General features: G+C 39.7%; 1 protein-coding gene across 1 annotated transcript in view; it reads left to right on the forward strand.

Moving 5' to 3' along the window:
- FRMPD3 (FERM and PDZ domain containing 3) overlaps nucleotides 1-14,782 on the forward strand; it is a 204,232-nt gene extending 189,450 nt beyond the window's left edge. The window contains exon 14 of the mRNA XM_053713630.1: nucleotides 12,303-14,782. Coding sequence (XP_053569605.1) covers nucleotides 12,303-14,782 — 2,480 coding nt within the window. The remainder of the gene's footprint in view (nucleotides 1-12,302) is intronic.
- The last annotated feature ends 4,096 nt before the right edge of the window (nucleotides 14,783-18,878 follow it).

An 18,878-nucleotide genomic window follows, 5' to 3' on the forward strand; every position in this document is an offset into this window, starting at 1 on the left:
GCTCCTTTATTTGATTCAGTCGATCGCCATTTTTACCTTGTACAGCAGCCTACGGCAAAAAAAATTTTTTTGGCTAAGAGGTGATGTTTTCACCTCTTAGCCAAAAGCCGTGCGGTAAATCCGGCTTAGCTCCCATGGGAGCCGGATTTACCACACAACTATTGGCTAAGAGGTGAAAATGTCACCTCTTAGCCAAATGTTTTTTTGCCGTGGGTTCCTGTACAAGGTAAAACCGGCGATCGATTGAATCAAATAAAGGAGCTTTCTACATGAAGTACCTTATACTTCATGAATGAAAGTCCCCTTTATTTGTTTCAATAGTAAATCCTAGCGTTTGTAAAATGCTAGAATTTACTTTCACTTTAACCCCTAAACCACCGTTCCCCAACATCACTGACACAAACTAAACCTATTAACCCCTAAACTGCACCCCCCCCACATCGCAGCTACCTAAATTAAACTATATTAACCCCTAACCCTAACACCACCTAACTTTAACATAATTAAAATAGAGCTAAATTAAAGTTACAATTATTAAAACTAAATACAAACTTACCTGTGAAATAAAAATGAAACCTAAGCTAGCTACAATATAACTAATAGTCAGTACAATATAGAGTTTAATAGTCTGCACAATATATAGTTTGGGAGTCTACATAGTATAAAGTATGGAAGTCTGCACAATATAAAGTTTGGGAGTCTACACAATATAAATTTTGTGAGTCTACACAATATAAAGTTTGTGAGTCTGCACAATATAACATTTGGGAGTCTGCACAATATAAAGCTTGGGAGTCTGCACAATATAAAGTATGGGAGTCTGCACAACTCACCTATATCAGGTCTGCTGCTATTTCTCACACTGCACTAGGAAGGGGGAGAAAAGTCTAGAGAGGAACACAGTAACTATTTACATTGAGCTATAATGGAACAGTGGAACAGTGACACAATCCAACAGGATGATCACTTCCTTCTGGCACTGCATGTGAGAAACTCAGTGAGAGTGGTGGTGGAGACTGGAGAGCGCACCTCATGATAAGGAGATAATATTGGCTGATTCGAATCAGCCAATAGGAATGAGAGCTGCTTAAATCCTATAGGCTGATTTGAACAGTCAATAGGATTTAAGCAGCTTTAATTCCTATTGGCTAATTTAATAGTCGGACCGATGGACCTCCGCTTGGACCTCCGCCTCCACAGGGATGAAGAAGTTGCCGGTTCCTTGATGGATAAAGATGGAGCTGCCTGGGTGAAGATGGACCTCCACCTCCACGCATCGACCGCTCCGCCTCCGCAGGGATGAAGAAGATGCCAGTCCCTTGATGGATGAAAATGGAGCTGCCTGGATGAAGATGGAGCCGCTGGGATGAAGGTTGTTCAAGCCGGACTTCAGCCACTGTGAGTACCTAAAGAGGGGTTAGTGTTAGGTTTTTTTTAAGGTTTTTTGGGGTGTTTTTTTTTTAGATTAGGGTTTGGGCTTGTCTTAAAAGAGCTGAATTCCCTTTTAAGGGCAAGAAAAAGTGCTGAATGCCCTTTTAAGGGCAATGCCCATACAAATGCTCTTCTCAGGGCAATGGGTAGATTAGGTTTAACAACTTTATTTTTATTTTGTGGGTTTGGGGGGTGGGGGTTTGTATACTGTTATGGGTGTTTGATTTTCATTTTTAGAAAAAGAGCTGATTTCTTTAGGGCAATGCCCTTTAAAAGGCCCTTTTTAGGGCCTACAAAAGGCCCTATTAATGGCCCTTGGTAGTTTATTATAGATTAGGTGTTTTTTTTTATTATTTTGAGGTGTTTTTTTTTTACGGGGTATTAGAATAGGAATAATTTTATTGTTTTGTAATGGTAGTTTTTTTTTATTTTTGTAATGTTATTTTTTTTTCTAATGTTAGATTTTACTTTTATTTCACAGGTAAGTTTGTATTTATTTGAACTATTTACTAACTAGTCTACCTAGTTAAAATAAATACAAACTTGTGAAACCTGTGAAATAAAAACCTAATGTAGCTACAATATAACTATTAGTTATATTGTAGCTAGCTTAGGTTTCATTTTTATTTAACAGGTAAGTTTGTATTTAGTTTTAAATATTATTTAGTTAATAATTGTAACTTTAATTTAGCTCTATTTTAATTATGTTAAAGTTAGGGGGTATTAGGTTTAGGGTTACGGTTAGGTTTAGGGGTTAATATAGTTTCATTTAGGTTGTTGCGATGTGGGGGCCGGTGGTTTAGAGGTTAATAGGTTTAGTTAGAGTCGGCGATGTCGGGGAATGGCGGTTTAGGGGTTAATAGCTTTATTTAGTGATTTAGTTAGTGTCAGGGAAGTGCGGTTTAGGGGTTAATAGATTTAGTTAGTGTTGGCGATGTGGGGGGGTGCAGATTAGGGGTTAATAGGTTTAGTTAGTGTCGGTGATGTTGGGGAACAGCGGTTAAGGGGTTAATAGCTTAATTTAATTATTTAGACTTAGAGTTAGTGTCGGTGATGTGCGGTTTACATTAGGAACAATGAAAAATTCTGAATTTGAATAATGGATCAGAAAATTCGGAAACTAATTTATTCATTTACGGAATTTTTCAGTATGTGCTGATTTGGAAATTTGGATGCATCCGAATCTCCGAATTTGGCAAAATTTGGGCGAAAAACGAAAACGAAACGCTCATCTCTAGTATCAGTTAGTCTGATCAGATTTTAGACGACTCTATAGATGAGGATCTTCAACATAGCCTGTATCTTTTTAGGTCAGTCAATGCATTCATCTGTGATGCAATTGATGACACCTTCAAGTTCACCATCAAGAATATGGTGTTAGCTGTCTCGTCTAGAAGGGCTTTGTAGCTCAAATCGTCGTCAGAGGTCACGGTTTCTAAGACCAGGTTTTAATCTCTTCCCTTTTAAAAAAATAAATAAAAAAAAACATTTCATCTTGGTAGAGGGCTGATTACTTCTTTTTTTATTTAATACATTTTATTGAGGCTGTTAGAGAACACATTATTAAGTAAACATGTTATAGAAATATTCAAAAGCATAATCACCATTATTATGATGTAGTAACATATTATATATACATGTTAAATTCACATGCAGTTAAATATTTTCAGAAAAAAAACAATAAAAGAAATCACAGTAATTGTACTGAGCATGTTATATTGGAACCTTTTTTCAAACCTTATGAATCCCTCTCATTCTACAAAGGGTCATTCAGGGACCCAGGCAGACTAGAATTACACTTAGAGGGAGTGTAATGATACAAACGGTCACTCTTGGACCTTTAAATTAGAGCAGCACTATTAAGTAATATGATAAGTGGTGTACTGATACTTTTGAACCTTGGAGATGAAATATAACATAGTATAATGGATGATAAGATATCAGTGATAAACTTCCAATTGTTAAGTACCTCCTCTGAAGTATTAATGTCACTCCTGGACTCCTCATTCCCTGTATAAGTCACCTTAGTAGGAGGATATCTGGGAGTATAACACCCTTGAGTTATTAGTTAAAAAAAAAAACATACCTAAGTTAAGGACTTTTATGATAATTAGACCAACCTCTATCTGAAAATACACAAGAGATATTAGTTTAAGTATATCTCTAAAAAAATATACATAATTATCATTAGAACATCTAAAGGGCAGAAGATTACTATGGGAGGAGAATATAATAACTGCAATAAATATCATGTAACCCTGTGATATAGAGTAGACCACTATTTGGCGTTTAGGGTGGTTAATGCTAATTCCTGAGATTTAATTGTTACTTAGGGCTGGACAAAGTGGACTCCAATGTCTCGGCCGCTGACAAAAGGGCCACAAATAGCTGGACAGAAATGATTGAGTTACTGGTACAAAGGGTACTTACACTATTGCTACTCCTGTGTGTGTGTATATATATATATATATATATATATATATATATATATATATATATATATATATATATATATACAGAGAGAAGCACACTCACAGGAACGAACAATCGTCTCAATACTATTGTTAGCCTGTTCTATGGTGATTTACCACCTGGGTGCAGCTTCTTTTAGCCCAGTAATGCTTTTCACAGAGAAGAACTTTCCTGTAGTATATCAGTCTGATCCCGCCTATTACTGTCAGTCCAGCGCCGAAATACCAGGCAATTCCTCTCTGAACAAGGAACACAGCAACCTCAGACGATTGTTTCGGCCTTCTTTGGGCCTCGTCAGTGAGGTGTAGCCATATTCCTCTAAGCACACTGAGCAAGGAGTTCACGTCTGTTTTCCCCTTTTTCCCATAGGGAGACTAAATACATACAGAGAGAAGCACACTCACAGGAACGAACAACTGGCTCAATACTATTGTTAGCCTGTTCTATGGCGATTTACCACCTGCGTGCAGCTTCTTTTAGCCTAGTAATACTTTTCACAGAGAAGAACTTTCCTGTAGTATATTAGTCTAATCCTGCCTATTTCGGTCCAGTGCCGAAATACCAGGCAATTCCTCTCTGAATAAGGAACACAGCAACCCCAGACAATCGTTTCGGCCTTCATTGGGCCTCGTCAGTGAGGTGTAGCCATATTCCTCTTAGTGTGCTTAGAGGAATGTGGCTACACCTCACTGACGAGGCCCAATGAAGGCCGAAACGATCGTCTGGGGTTGCTGTGTTCCTTGTTCAGAGAAGAATTGCCTGGTATTTTGGTGCTGGACTGACCGTAATAGGCGGGATCAGACTGATATGCTACAGGAAAGTTTTACTCTGTCAAAAGCATTGCTGGACTAAAAGAAGTTGCACCCAGGTGGTAAATCGCCATAGAACAGGCTAACAATAGTATTGAGCTGGATGTTCGTTCCTGTGAGTGCATTTCTCTCTGTATGTATTTAGTCTCCCTAAGGGAAAAAGGGGCAACTAGACGTGGACTCCTTGCTCAGTGTGCTTAGAGGAATGTGGTTATACTTCACTGACGAGGCCCAATGAAGGCTGAAACGATCGTCTGGGGTTGATGTGTTCCTTGTTCAGAGAAGAATTGCCTGGTATTTCGGTGCTGGACTGACCGTAATAGGCGGGTTCAGACTGATATACTACAGGAAAGTTTAACTCTGTCAAAAGCATTGCTAGGCTAAAAAAAGTTGCATCCAGGTGGTAAATCGCCACAGAACAGGCTAACAATGGTATTGAGCTGGATGTTCATTCCTGTGAGTGCATTTCTCTCTGTATGTATATATATATATATATATATATATATATATATATATAATATAAATAAGTTTTGAATTATATGGATTACCATTAGGGCTTTTAATGTTGTATACAAAACTAGTCAACATGAAATATGTGAATACAATAGGATTTCTTATAAGGTACTAAGCATGAAGTACCCATATATCAGAACAGTATGGTGGAAACATCTAATAACTGAAAACAGTATAATGATATGACAAACAATAAGAACCACCAGTCATTAATGACTCCAGGAGCTCCTGCCTACCCCAACCTTGATAACATGTAAACTGTGACAAATATATGAGCAGTGAAGCATTTGTGCAGAAACTAGGTACATAATATATCTGTTGATCCTAATGCTCTGTTGAAATACAATGGTTAAATACAATAGTTTGCAAAAGTATACATGGTTATAGTATTCTGTAACAGAGATAACCAAAAAAGCAGTTATGGTTCAGCAACGTTGATCAACATCGTAGAGATAGGGATAGAGCATATTTCGAATCACTAACATGTCTACATATTGTCTTCCAATAGTACTTAGTTTAATAGTATCTATAGGCAGTTCCCACACTAATGTGATAACATGAACATGTTTTTGACATGTAGATACAACACGAGGCAGTTCAGAAGAATAAATAGTCTCAATGAAGAGGTCAAAGCACTAAGTACCTTCTTTAGCTCGCTCCGGTCTGCTTGATAAATTATATAGCTTCAGAGTGATCAGCAGGATAAAGCCACCAGGGTCCCACAATGGTATTCATTCCATCAACATTGAGTGATGCTATATCTGCCTGTGAACAGCATAAGTGTTAGCCGTGGAGTAGCTGCCGTTTTGCGGTTGAAAATACTGAGGTTGTTGTGTGATAGCAGACACATGGGGATTGTAGTCAATTCTCTTACTAGGGTGTTCCACAAGTTTGCTTTTCCTTCTTAACTCGTGGGAACCCTCTGTCGATGTGATGTACTCAGCAAGATTAGCGCCGACAAACAGCTATTTTAGTGAGAAGGATTCAGGGCTGGGTTCGTTAAAGTCTTGGAAGACCACCTGCTCCCGGCTCAGTTTCTCCTGCACATCGCACTGTACCGGAACATCTGGGCAAGTGTAAAGTTTAGTGATATACTCTTTTTTATAGGGAATAGTGAATGCCAGCCTGATCTCCACTGTGAGCATAACTGTATGGTTGTCTAATAGGTCTGACAGCGCGAGTAGCAGATCTCTGGGCATAGTCTCCATAATATAATCTATATTTTGAAGTCTTCTCAAGCATATCACTTAGATAAAGGTATTTGGTATGGTAGTAAGTCTTATACCGACTGTAGTACCCGGAGTACCCGCCGCCTTATGTTTCGACGATCTAAACATGAGGGATCATAAGCACGGCATACCTCACATCAGTTCAGCAAGTGTTACAGACCATATCTAAAGCATAAATAAGTGAGGGTGCTGTGGGATCTTCAAGAAAATCTGCAGATTAGCTTGTTCACCTCAGCAGCCTCAGATTTGTGTCCAAAGATGGGCGATGCCCAGACACGCCCCCTGATTACTCCTTTTTTAGAAGGCCTGGTTTCAATCTTTTTTAGATCCCTGGGTATTGAACATTGTTTCCCATGGATACGGAATAGGTTTCAGTTCAGGGCCTTTCAGGGGAAGGTCTCTTCCTCACATCCTATAGATCTCAGTAAAGGTACAAGTTTTTTTTTCTATGTGGTCATAAGTGTAATCCTTCCAGTCCTGATGTCGGAACAAGGCCAGGGTTTTTATTCAAACCTCTTTATAGTTATAGTTTATAGATGGAAACAATCAGATTACACTTTCCGGGTAATCATTTTCATGTTGTGCCTTTACCATTTTGTTCTGGCTGCAGCTTCCAGAATTTTCAAATAGATTCTGGGAAACCTATTGTCTGTAATTATAGCTCAGGGTATTTCAGTAGTTCCATACCTGAATGATATATTGGTTCAGGCTACATAATTAGTGATGAGGCTATCCTTAACAGATCAGAGGAAGCTAAAGTTACAGACAACTTGTGCAAAGCTTCTTTTAATTGCAAATCCTACGGTCAGACGCAGGTCTCTCAGGATGGGGCACAGTATGGGGGTCCAGAGGAGCACAAGGAGTTTATTCTCCTCTGGAGGCAAGGTTACCAATAAATATATTGGAACTCTGAGCAATCTTCATGGCTCTTCAGAGTTGGCCTCTTCTCAAAATGGAGAATTATCTGAGTATTTAATTAGACAATGTCACTGTGTGGCATATATCTTTCATCAGGGGAGAATACGCAGTTCTCTGGCAATGAAGGAGGTTTTCTCAAATTCTAAAATGGGCAAAAAGCAATTTCTGTGTCATTTCTGCGATCCATATTCCAGTTATTAACATTTGGGTAAAGGATTTTCTCAGTCGTCAATTTCTCCATTCTGGGGAATGGTTGCTTCATTTAGATGTCTTCACTCAGGCAGTCAAGAAGTGGGGGTCTCACTGTGATAATGATTATGGCTTCTCGTTTAAACAAGCTTTTCAGTTTTTTTTAACGATTTAAAGATTCACAAGCATACTTGTGGATGATCTAGCAGCCCCTTGTCTTTTGTCTACCATGCATTTTCCCTCTTACTGTTCTATTTCGATAAATGATTCATCAAGTTAAGTATGAGCTATCATCAGTAATTCTGATAACTCCAGCTTGACTTTGCAGAACTTGATTCGCCGACTTAGAGCAATTACCCAGCTTTCCTCCAAAGTTTCTTTTTTAAGTCATGACCTTCTACTTCAAGGTCCATTTCATCATCTCGATCTTGAGTTGAGGGTTTTAAGATTGAACACATCATTTGGAAACAGTGAGTTTTCTCTGATGCTTTTGTAATTATTTTTTCTAGGTCAGGAATTCTGTCTCCAGGAAGATCAGTTTCTAAGTATTTAAAAGTATTTCTTTCTTGGGTGGAAAGCAGAGTTTTCTTAATTTACATTCTTTATAGAGGGTTCAGGCAAGGGCTTATCTTTTAGCCTGTTTAAAGTCAAAATTTTGGCTTTTTCGGTTCTGCTAAACCTCCTGATGTTCAGAGTTTTGTTCAAACTTAATTCAGGTTTAGACCAGTTTTGAGCTACTCTCTCTCCCTTGGATCTTTAATTGGTTTACTGGCCTATGAATTTCTCTGTTTGAACCTATGCACTCTATCGACATTCAACTTCTGCATGGAAGGTTTTTGTTTATCTATTTTTTTCCATCAAGATAAGGCTGTTTTAAGAACTACATTTATTTGTTTTTGCCAAAAATTTGTTTCTTTGGTCAACTTCATTAGGGAATTTATAGTTCCCTCTCTTTGTTCTATTAATCAAAATTATAAGGAAAGGCTTCTGCACATTTTTTTACGTATTTTTTTTTTTTTTTTTTTTTATTGGGTCCATGCAAAGACCTCAGCTATTACTTTAACTTCTTGGTTCTAACTTTTATTTCATTACTGTTCATTCTGCCAGATCAGTTTAAATTTTAATGAGCATTTAAAAATTCTGCTTCTGCAAGGGAGCAACACGATCATCCTTACATACGTTTAGTAACTTCTACTGCTTTGATGTGTTTGCTTCTTTTAAAGCGATTTTTGGTAGGAAAGTCCTCCAGGAAGCTGTGTCTGGTAATGACATACCTCTCTTTTTAAATAAATGTTTATATCCCAACCAAAATTACTTGTGGACTAAGCAGCTTGGTTATTATTTTCCAGGAGTAATGGACTCATAGGGGCCGATTTATCAAGGGTTGAATGGCCGGTGATGCCCCTGTTTCCTCGCGAGCCTTCAGGCTTGCCGGAAACAGCAGTTATGAAGCAGCGGTCTTAAGACTGCTGTCCCTTAACTGGCCCGCTGCTTCTGAGGCTGCGGTCTGCAATCCGCCCAATCCTATCCGATCAGGTTGACTGACACCACCTGCTAGCGGCTCTTGGCCGCAAATCTGCAGGGGGCGGCATTGCACAAGCAGTTCACCAGAACTGCTTGTGCAATGTTAAATGCCGACAGCGTATCATGTCAGACAGAACTTGATAAATCGGCCCATATACTCTCATCACTTACTTACTTACCTGATAAATGATTTTCCTTCATGTTCGTGAGAGTCCACGAGAACCACCCAATTCATTAAATTTAGCAAATTTTTCTTGGGTAGCAGTTCTAGTTTTGCACCTTATTCCCCCTGCACTGTCTTTTCCTACCTTACTACTTCTCCTTGCTTGGCTATACATAAAACTGGCTTACCAAAGAAGTGGGAGGAATTGAGTACTCTTGCAGTTTTGGGGATCTTTGCCTCCTCCTAGTGGCCAGGAGTTGAATCCCAGGAGTAATGGACTTGTGGACTCTAGCCACCATGAAAGAAATTAATTTATCAGGTAAGCATAAATTTTGTCCTTTAACATAGACAACCCAAGGTGTTGATCTGTAGTGTAGGGATACCCCCTCACCTTTTCCACCTCCCCCCTCTAACCAATCAGTAATTTATGTAGTATAAGAACTTACCTCCCCCCTCCAGCGGCTTACAGGACCACAATAGCAGCTCAGGTAAGCACATCAGCTGGATTGGAATCTATGCTCTTGCCCATAGCTCTCACCTTTCACGTCATATCCTGTAATTGCTTCATGATGGCATATTGTAAGTAAATCCATCTCTCAAACAACCATTGCTTTGTCTTTGCATAATGCTGTGGGAAGAGGGAAAGACATTGGGCTAGAATACAAGTAGAGCGCAATCATTAGTGCAGGAAGTGTTATCTTTTTCACACAAAGAATATCACACAATCTGGTATTACAAGTGCGGTGATTAAACAGTTTAACAAAAGCATCTTTTTAAGTACGCCCTATACTTTGAATGGACAACTGTGTTCCTCGGACATTCGTTTATCAAACAAATTACAAATATGGTCGCAGGTAGCAGCATTTGGCTAGTTTCGTCTGTCGGATATGTTAGTGATAAAGTGCAATACACAAAGATTTGTGCTAATCCAGAATTGTGTATTGCACTTTTACACTAATATATCTCGCACCGAAAAAAGATGAATGTTGCTACACATGGCCATGCTTGGAATTTGTTTGACAAACCGATATCTGAATATTTTAATATTTTTAAGTTTTTTAAGAACTGAAGTATACCATTACTATTAATAGTATAACACATCACGATTGGCTGAACACACCCTTGGCTTAGTACTCAATCAGTATGCAACATCAATTTTACTGCTCGCCCCAATAGAAGTGTATAATGTTGGGGATTTAGCGCACTATCCAACATTTAGATTTCATTTTGCTTTAGACCAGTGCTTCTCAATTGCGGTACTCAAGTACCCCAACAAGCCAGGGTTTCATTATAGCTGACCTAGAGCACAGGTGAAATCATCAGCTGATCAGTAACCATGGTTAGTAACCTGCTCTCATCCATCAGCTGATTATTTCACCTATGCTCTAGTTCAGCTATACTGAAAACCTGGCCTGTTGGGGGTACATGAGAACCGTGGTTGAGAAACACTGCTCTAGATTATTGTCTAAGGGCTGAGCTCAAACAATGTTAATACACAATAGTACTAATTTTTTGCGCTTCATTTGTAATCCAGGCCGTTATGTTTTATAGGTGTCACATTTTCATGTCACAATGTTACTTTGCAAGACTAGTATAGACTTCATGTTGGATAGCTCATGCATAATGCCACATATGGGGCTAGATTACGAGGGTGCGCTTACTGCGAGAGCATCGGAAGTAGCGCACGTATTACTGATGGAAAGTAAACTAGTTTAATTTAACTGGCGTCGGGAAAGTGTCACTTCGGAGCTCTGGTTAACTGTTATGTGAGTTAAAAAAAGTTGCACAAATCACAAAATTACATTTAAATAGACAGTTACACTCACAATAAAACTGTCTGATAAAAATTGTCAAACAAAATTGCATAAAAAAGTTATAAGGGCTCAAAGATACTAGGTCTCAGGTGTAAAAAAAAGGCTGCAAAGGGCTTTAACATAGAGATACATACATACAGTTGTCTAACTATGTCTGTGTACATATGTATTTATATGTGTATGTATGTATTTACAGAAATACATACACATATAAATACATATGTATACATATATAAGTGCTTTAGAGTCCTTTGCAGTTAAAGGGACACTGAACCCAATTTTTTTCTTTTGTGATTCAGATAGAGCATGACATTTTAAGAAACTTTCTAATTTACTCCTATTATCAAATTTTCTTTATTCTCTTGGTATATTTATTTGAAATGCAAGAATGTAAGTTTAGATGCTGGCCCATTTTTGGTGAACAACCTGGGTTGTCCTTGCTGATTGGTGGATAAATTCATCCACCAATAAAAAAAGTGCTATCCAGAGTTCTGAACCAAAAAAAAAGCTTAGATGCCTTCTTTTTCAAATAAAGATAGCAAGAGAATGAAGAAAATTGATAATAGGAGTAAATTAGAAAGTTGCTTAAAATTACATGCTCTATCTGAATCACAAAAGAAAAAAAATTGGGTTCAGTATCCCTTAAAGTAGCTGAAAACATGAAAAATTATATTTATGTAATATTCAAATTTAACAAAAGTGTTTAACTATGTATTTACTGTAAATATTTTGCATTACAATTTTCTTCACATAGGGGAATATGTTCTAAGTATTTTATATATATCTGTACCTATATATAATTTTATATATATATATATATATATATATATATATATAAATGTATATTGTACCAAAAAAAATCATATATATATAGAAATGTGTATTTAGGAATAAATAGAACATATTATGCTATGTGAAGAACATTATAATGTGTAATATTAATATTTTATTTTGGGTTAGTGCACCTGGTTAAACGCGATCTGGTTTGCGCTCGCGCCTGGGTGTTTGTTTCCCCCCCACTTTTTGCACTCTATTGAAATCTATGGGGGGGGGGATACGTTAACACTGATGATGTATTCAAAGGTTGGGTTTTTGCGCACGTCGGGTGAAAACTTTTTACTTTTCAACTTTTCAAAAATACCGCTCCAATGGTAATCTAGCCCTAGGTGGGTAGCTATATATTTCCCATGGCTATGTGTCACTTTGAAATTAATCACTGACCCTTTCCAATTTATCTTAGGCCTCATTGTCCTTGCTGCCATTACTCCTGAGTCTTCTCTGGATTCTGGACATGAAACAAATTCCTCAGAACTGACGGATGTATCAGAGATGATGACAGCCATGAAGCAGCATCACAACACAGCCTACTTTCTGGCTCACCATCTCAACAAGGAAAATCTACTCTCTAGGAAGGATTTACCTTTCCGGATCCAGACTTGTGCTGCCCAGGCAATCTTAACCTCTCCTTACTCAGTGAGCTGTAGAGAGAATAGTCCAAAGCTTAAACCTGGCCTTATAAAACAGAGTCCAGAAGGAATGTCACCCAAACAGGAGCCAACAGTATTACCCTTTATTCCACGCCCTGTGCTAAATAACGGAAATTCAAAGCTAACATCTCCTGCCCAATTGAAGAAGGAAACAACTGTAGCTGCCATACTGGTTACCCCTAAAACATCACCTAACCCAGTAAAGAAGAGTCCCAGACCTTCACAGATTTCTACACAAGGCTCTCCATCACTACACTTGTCTCCTTCCACTGTCAAGATGACTAAGGCTGGTGCTCCACCCAAGAAAGAGCAGGAGGCTGGAGAAACTTTAAAGACCCCTGGAAGTCCATGTGGCTGCCGTCTGCCTCAGGGGAACCCACCTACTAATAATTATGATGAGACTAGAAGATCTGGCAATGATGTTCTTCATTTATCACCAACAGATGATGAAAGGCTCCATGCCAAAGCATGTTCTGCTAGGAATAAGGAAGAACAACTGCTGAACTGTGGCAAAGTGGAGAAGGAATTGCCAAAATCTCATTCTGTTTCCACTAACATACAAAGCCTAACCACAATACAACCAGAGCCACCTGAGAAGAACTCCAAGGCCAATGAGATGCCCACTGTGTCAAGTAACATCCCGCTCACCTCAGAAAGCACCAAAGTCAATGTTAAGCCAGACATGACTCCAGCTTCAGCTGCAAAGGACACAGAGAAGGTAACTGCTCAGATACAATTACATGACTGTGATGCTCCTGCTAAGCCCAGGGCCCGGGCACCTTTTAGACTTCGAAACCTCTTTTCTGCTACATTCCCAACACGCATGAGGCGGGAAACTGATGAACGTCAGGCACAGCTACAAAAGGTCAAACAATATGAAATGGAGTTCCTGGAAGAACTGCTAAAGCCCCAAAGCAAGTTAGGAGCTCAGCGCAAGGAGATTGTTCATCCACTGGTTCCTGGCCGCTGTTCCTGTCAGGTTCGTAGCAGCCCTGTTCAAAAAGTGCCTGGAATGTCTCGTGAGCAGCGGCGGAGCTGTGACTGCAAACGCATCATAAGAGGTATACGAATTCCTCCAAACCCTCCTCTTGAGCCTGAGGCCAGAACCAAACCTCTGGTGAGAGGGGAACGCCCTAGACTTGTCCGCTCATCTAGTTTGGAGTCTCGGGGCTCAGAGAAGATAACTTCATGTATTACCACCAGTGCCACACAGGCAGAGAGTACTGCTCTGTACACAAAGTTGGCTCGTAGATACAGTATCAGTGATGGAGAAAAGAATGATGTGCCTCCTAGTGTCCCTCCAGCCAAGAAATGTGAGCCAACTGCAGTAAAAAATAGAATGTCAGAGAACCAGGGAAGTAGGGAAGACAAGAAGTGTCCAGTTGTCCTTCCTCGACAGGAAGAATCATTCTCTAATAAAACCAAATTTCCTGAGGAGGAGGTAGAAATTGTAGGAGATAAGTGTTGCTCCATTCGTCACTGTTTCAACTGCAGGAGGTGCTCATCAACTGAAGATGGGAGTGAGAGGGATGAACTATCCTACTCAATCCCCATGCAGATCTTGCCCGGGATGAGGCTAAATACAGAAGCTACTCCAGTAGTAAGTAGGACCCTTCAAGTGCTGGATGCTACTGTGTGCAGCAGCCCAGAGGAGAACCAGACACAAGAGATTGATCTTCGGACCTCAACCTTTGAGGGCAGTTTAGCCAAGGTAAATGCTTTACGTGGACGCTCCTACTCAATTCCTGATGGCTTCCTGTCAGTGCAGCTTGACACCAGTGAACTGCTCACTGTCTTACGCCAGTGTCTGGTCAGTGCAGAAGCTGGAGAACCAAAGCCAGACACAGTGCAGCTGTCAAAACATAAGCAAGAGTTAACTTTGCGTTTTAAAGAGTTCAGGGCCTCCTGTAGGAGGGTAGCTGGGGTGGACAAAAGCCCAGACCATATGCTGACTGCTATTACCTTCAGTTTTCAGGTTCTGTGTGGTCTAATTGAGGCCTTTGTTAAGCTGGTGTTCCTGATTAGGTCAGAAAGTCAGAGGCAGGAACTACTGGTGAAAGTGGAGGAGGTAGTAAGAAATTATACCTTTCTTCTAAGGGCAGCAGAAGAGTCCAGTGCTCGGACACTAGGACAGAGCCGGACTGTGGTGGGACAGCTGGCCAAGCAGTCAGCTACAGTAGCAACTGCAGTCAGCACTTTCTCTCGTTCTATCAAGACTCTGATAAGCAAATAGAAAAAGTGAAGCAAATAAGAGCAGCAATGTATAAAGATCCCAAAATTTAAGATTTGGCACAACTGGGAGTTGGGATCTTGAAATGAGTTCATTTTTCACTGGAGCAGATCCTGACACTCGCAGAGAAGGATGTGGATGGAATCCTGAAACTTATTTAGATTCTTTGTTTGGGTGGGGTCATGATACAAGCAAGCATTATGGTGAGATCCTAAGATTGATATAGCCAGCTGGAGGTTGCAATCATTTGGGTGAGATCTTAAGTGAAATTCAGTGAATTAGTGAAGCATGCTCCAGAAAGAAATTTTCTAGCACAGCACGTTTTTGGGTAGGATAATGATCTGAGTTCAGAGACTCCTAAGTTAGATCGTAACATTTGCACAGCTACCTCTGGTATGTGATTCTGATACTAGTGCAACCACATATGTTCTCTAAATAGTGCCAACCCCTAATTAGCCACACTGTCCTCTAAATAAGTGACTCCCTTCCCTGGGATGGAATCCTGACACTAATTTGAATTTCAGTCATTTGTAATGAGGGATATACCACCTCAAGTATGTGATTATGACTGAAGTACATTACTTTCTATGATGGAATACTTACATTAGTCAGGTGGCTGAGTAATAATTAACAATATTAATTATTTTATTAATTGGTGTGTCTGGCTGTTGCTATGACAATGATAATGAACACTCAAAAAAAAGGACAGAATAGAGAACTGCAAGGTAAAGGTAGCTTTCTGTATATCATTACCAGTCCCACTGTGACATGCCCTGCTCCTGATCTATCCCATTCCATCAACTAACGGGTTAATGTGCCTAAGCTTAGTAAATCCCCCTAACAGTAAGGGACAACCTGAAAGGTTTTGAGTAGTTGATATGCTGGAACCAGAGCCATTCATGCAGGCAGAATAGGATTAATAACCTGGTCTTAGCTTACTTGCTGCATGCAAGAGTGGGTTAAAGCAGCATATTAACTGGACATAAAGATATTTACAGTTCAGTAGAATATTTAAGTGAATTGAAAAAATGAAATGGACCTCTCTTCTAGAAAAAGCAGGTTTAATTTAAAACCTAAACCTTCTTTGTCAGTATCCTTCTAGACATCTTTAAACCTTTCAAATGCCCATGCCTCTTTCACCCTCTTCTGTTGTCCAACTTCAAGCCCTTGTTGTTACCCTCTTGCCAGTCTCCACAGTTGATTAACTCCAGCTGTTTCTCACAGCTGCTCTTATTGCCTACCTGTTGTCCTTCTTTTAGTGTCCACTTTCACCTCCATCTCGTATACGCCCACACCCTTGTTTTAATTTCTCCTCATAGATTTCTGTTATTCACACCTTGTTCAAATTCCACCAAGTCATTTCAAGACCTCCTGTACTACTCTCCATAACATTAGTATCTACTCATCTTAGGGCACCCTTCTCCCATTTTCCTATGTCAATCTCCTCCTTAAATGCCATGTAAGGATATATTGAGATTTACTTATTATCCTTATTAACATTTCTCCCAGCCTTGTCTGTTCAGAAACCACCATAAGTCACCCTTTTTCAATTTCAGATGATCACATTTACCTTACAGGTTCATGTGAATTTATTGCCAAACTGCTTGTAATCCTGCTCCAAGCTTCCCCAGTCACCTACAACTTCCTGTGTGGCTTCCTAATCTGCTACCCCTGACTTTTTTGTAACTCTTCCCCTGGCTTCCATTGCCAACATGCTAGCCACTCCAATATCCAGTAAATAATAGTGTTTATTTTTACTGACTCTGTCAGCATCAATCTCTCGATAGCATTCTGGATTAATCTCCTGTTAAATTCACTCCCAACTATTTATATCCTCTCATAAACATCCATTACACCCACCTCTATCAAATTCCTCAAGATTCGACTCATATGCTCTCCAAACATTTTATTTATTAATTTTATTACAGATCAATAATCCTTAGTGATCTGTTGGGTGTCCTGACCCCTACTTGATTCCCTGGCCTCCAGCTGTGAGAAACATACTAAAAAGATGAACTAACATTGTTGAGGGCGGCACAAAAACACTAAATAAACTAAGCAAGTGTATAATTAAATGTTTAAGTGCAGAAACTTTACTTAAAACTGTAACCCTCTTTTTCTGCTTAGCTGTCCTCACAGTTTTAAACCCTTAGATCTGAAGTGAATGTAAAACAAATTGTTGATAGTACTGTTTAAATTGCTTTAATATTTGCTTTAAACTGCATTATCCATTATATAAGTTGCTAATGCCACAAGACACATTGCATACAATACATATTAAAATAGTAGATTTTTTCCTAAGATATGGAGGGTCCACAACGTCATTCAATTACTAGTGGGACCATCACTCCTGGCCAGCAGGAGGAGGCAAAGAGCACCAAAGCAAAGCTGTTAAGTGTCACTCCCCTACCCATAATCCCTGTCATTCTCCTTCGCCTCTGTCAATGGAGGAAGTGAAGTTTGGTGTCTGAAGAAATTAATTCCTTTTCGGGTACTTTTCCCAGCAAGCAAGGATTTGGGTTTAGCTGAGTCCACGTCAATCTCTTCAGTAGAGTACTGGTGGCTTTAAAGCAGTTAGGAAGTTGAGGGCTAGTCCTTGCTTTGTTTCCTAACACATTGCTGCCCATGGTACAGAAAGCCAGAATTGGTTACTCTGTTCTTTCTTTTTCTACAGGTCACTGTAAGGAGTAAGTATCCTTTCACGCCTTGTAAACTGTCTTCCTGTCGGACAGCTAGACTATAGGTAAGTGCTTTTGTTTTCTAGGTCTTGGAGGCTTAAATTTCAGAAGAATGTCATATGCAGTAGATGGAGACATTTTTAAAATCCTTCATACAGGATTTTCTTTGGCAGTGGGCAGGCACATTATGTATGTTGAGACTAAGGGATAATCTTCCCTTTATTGGGACGTTTTTCCTCTTTGGGCTAATTTTGTTAAAATACTTTATCAGTATGTGTGTTGCTTATGTTTTATACAGGGATTTATGTATAAACTTAAAATTTGGCAGTTGGTTTTCTTTGGTTTCTTAGCTAGAACAGGCTAACTGACAGACTGCTTGAGCGTTTCTGTAAATTAAGCTCCGGTGTTGTAGGCAGAGGGAAACGCACACCTTTTACTTCCTACGTAGTTTCCTTTCTCTGCTGGTCAAGTGACTTCTCTCTGCTGTTGGATATTCATGGAGCGGAGTGGCGTCATTAAATTTCAGTCTCTTCAGTGTCGATATACTATATGATCGTTTTAGAGACTTCTGGCAGCCAAATTGTGTCTAAGTGTTAAGGTAAGGCACCTCAGCCTGCAGTTTATATTGCCACAGTAGCAAGTGTGGCATCTTATTGGTGTGAAGCCTTGTCTGAATCAATTTTAGTAGAGACTCTGTTGGAGGAGATACAAGATAGGATTAAGGCTCTCAAACTAGCCAATTCCTTTATTTCTGATGCTAACATGCAAGTTATTAGACTGGGAGCCAAGATGTCTGGCTTCTCTGTCCTAACCCATAGGGCATTGTGGCTAAAATCTTGGTCAGCTGATGTTGCTTCTATGTCCAAGCTTCTGGGGCTTTGTCAGATCCTATCTGCCTCCTGTTGCTGTTCCTTTAAATTTCCTCTTGCCTGCCTATAAAACCCCACAGTTTCATTGACACTTTGCTGGATTATTCTTCCTGTCTCTGACGTCTCAGAGTCTCAGTGAACCAATCCGGTTCTCACCTTACAGGAAGTCTGCTGCTTCTCCAGACTTCACTCCTCGCAAGCCCTTGCGCAACTCCTAACACGCTTCCACTCTGCGTGCACAACCTGTCAGCTCTCTCTGCCTTCCTGCTCACACAGGCTGTCAGCACACGCTGCCACGTCATCAGCTATGGCCGCAATCGTACCCGCTCTCACACATCCTCAGAGCAGGGGTAACCTAAGCTGCATATACATCTAACAGTTGACGGTTAATCCTATCACCATCCTCAGGTCGTATACTTACAAATTGCTGACATTTATTTCTGTTCATGAACGCTGTAAATACTACTCTCATATTTAAACTGCAGTAACTCCTCTCATTTATTGCCTGTGATTTCTACCGTTTCCTCCACGCCTCTGCACAGTGTCACAGAC

The sequence above is a fragment of the Bombina bombina genome, chromosome 1, assembly GCF_027579735.1.
Source record: "Bombina bombina isolate aBomBom1 chromosome 1, aBomBom1.pri, whole genome shotgun sequence".
NCBI classification, from domain to species: Eukaryota; Metazoa; Chordata; class Amphibia; order Anura; family Bombinatoridae; genus Bombina; species Bombina bombina.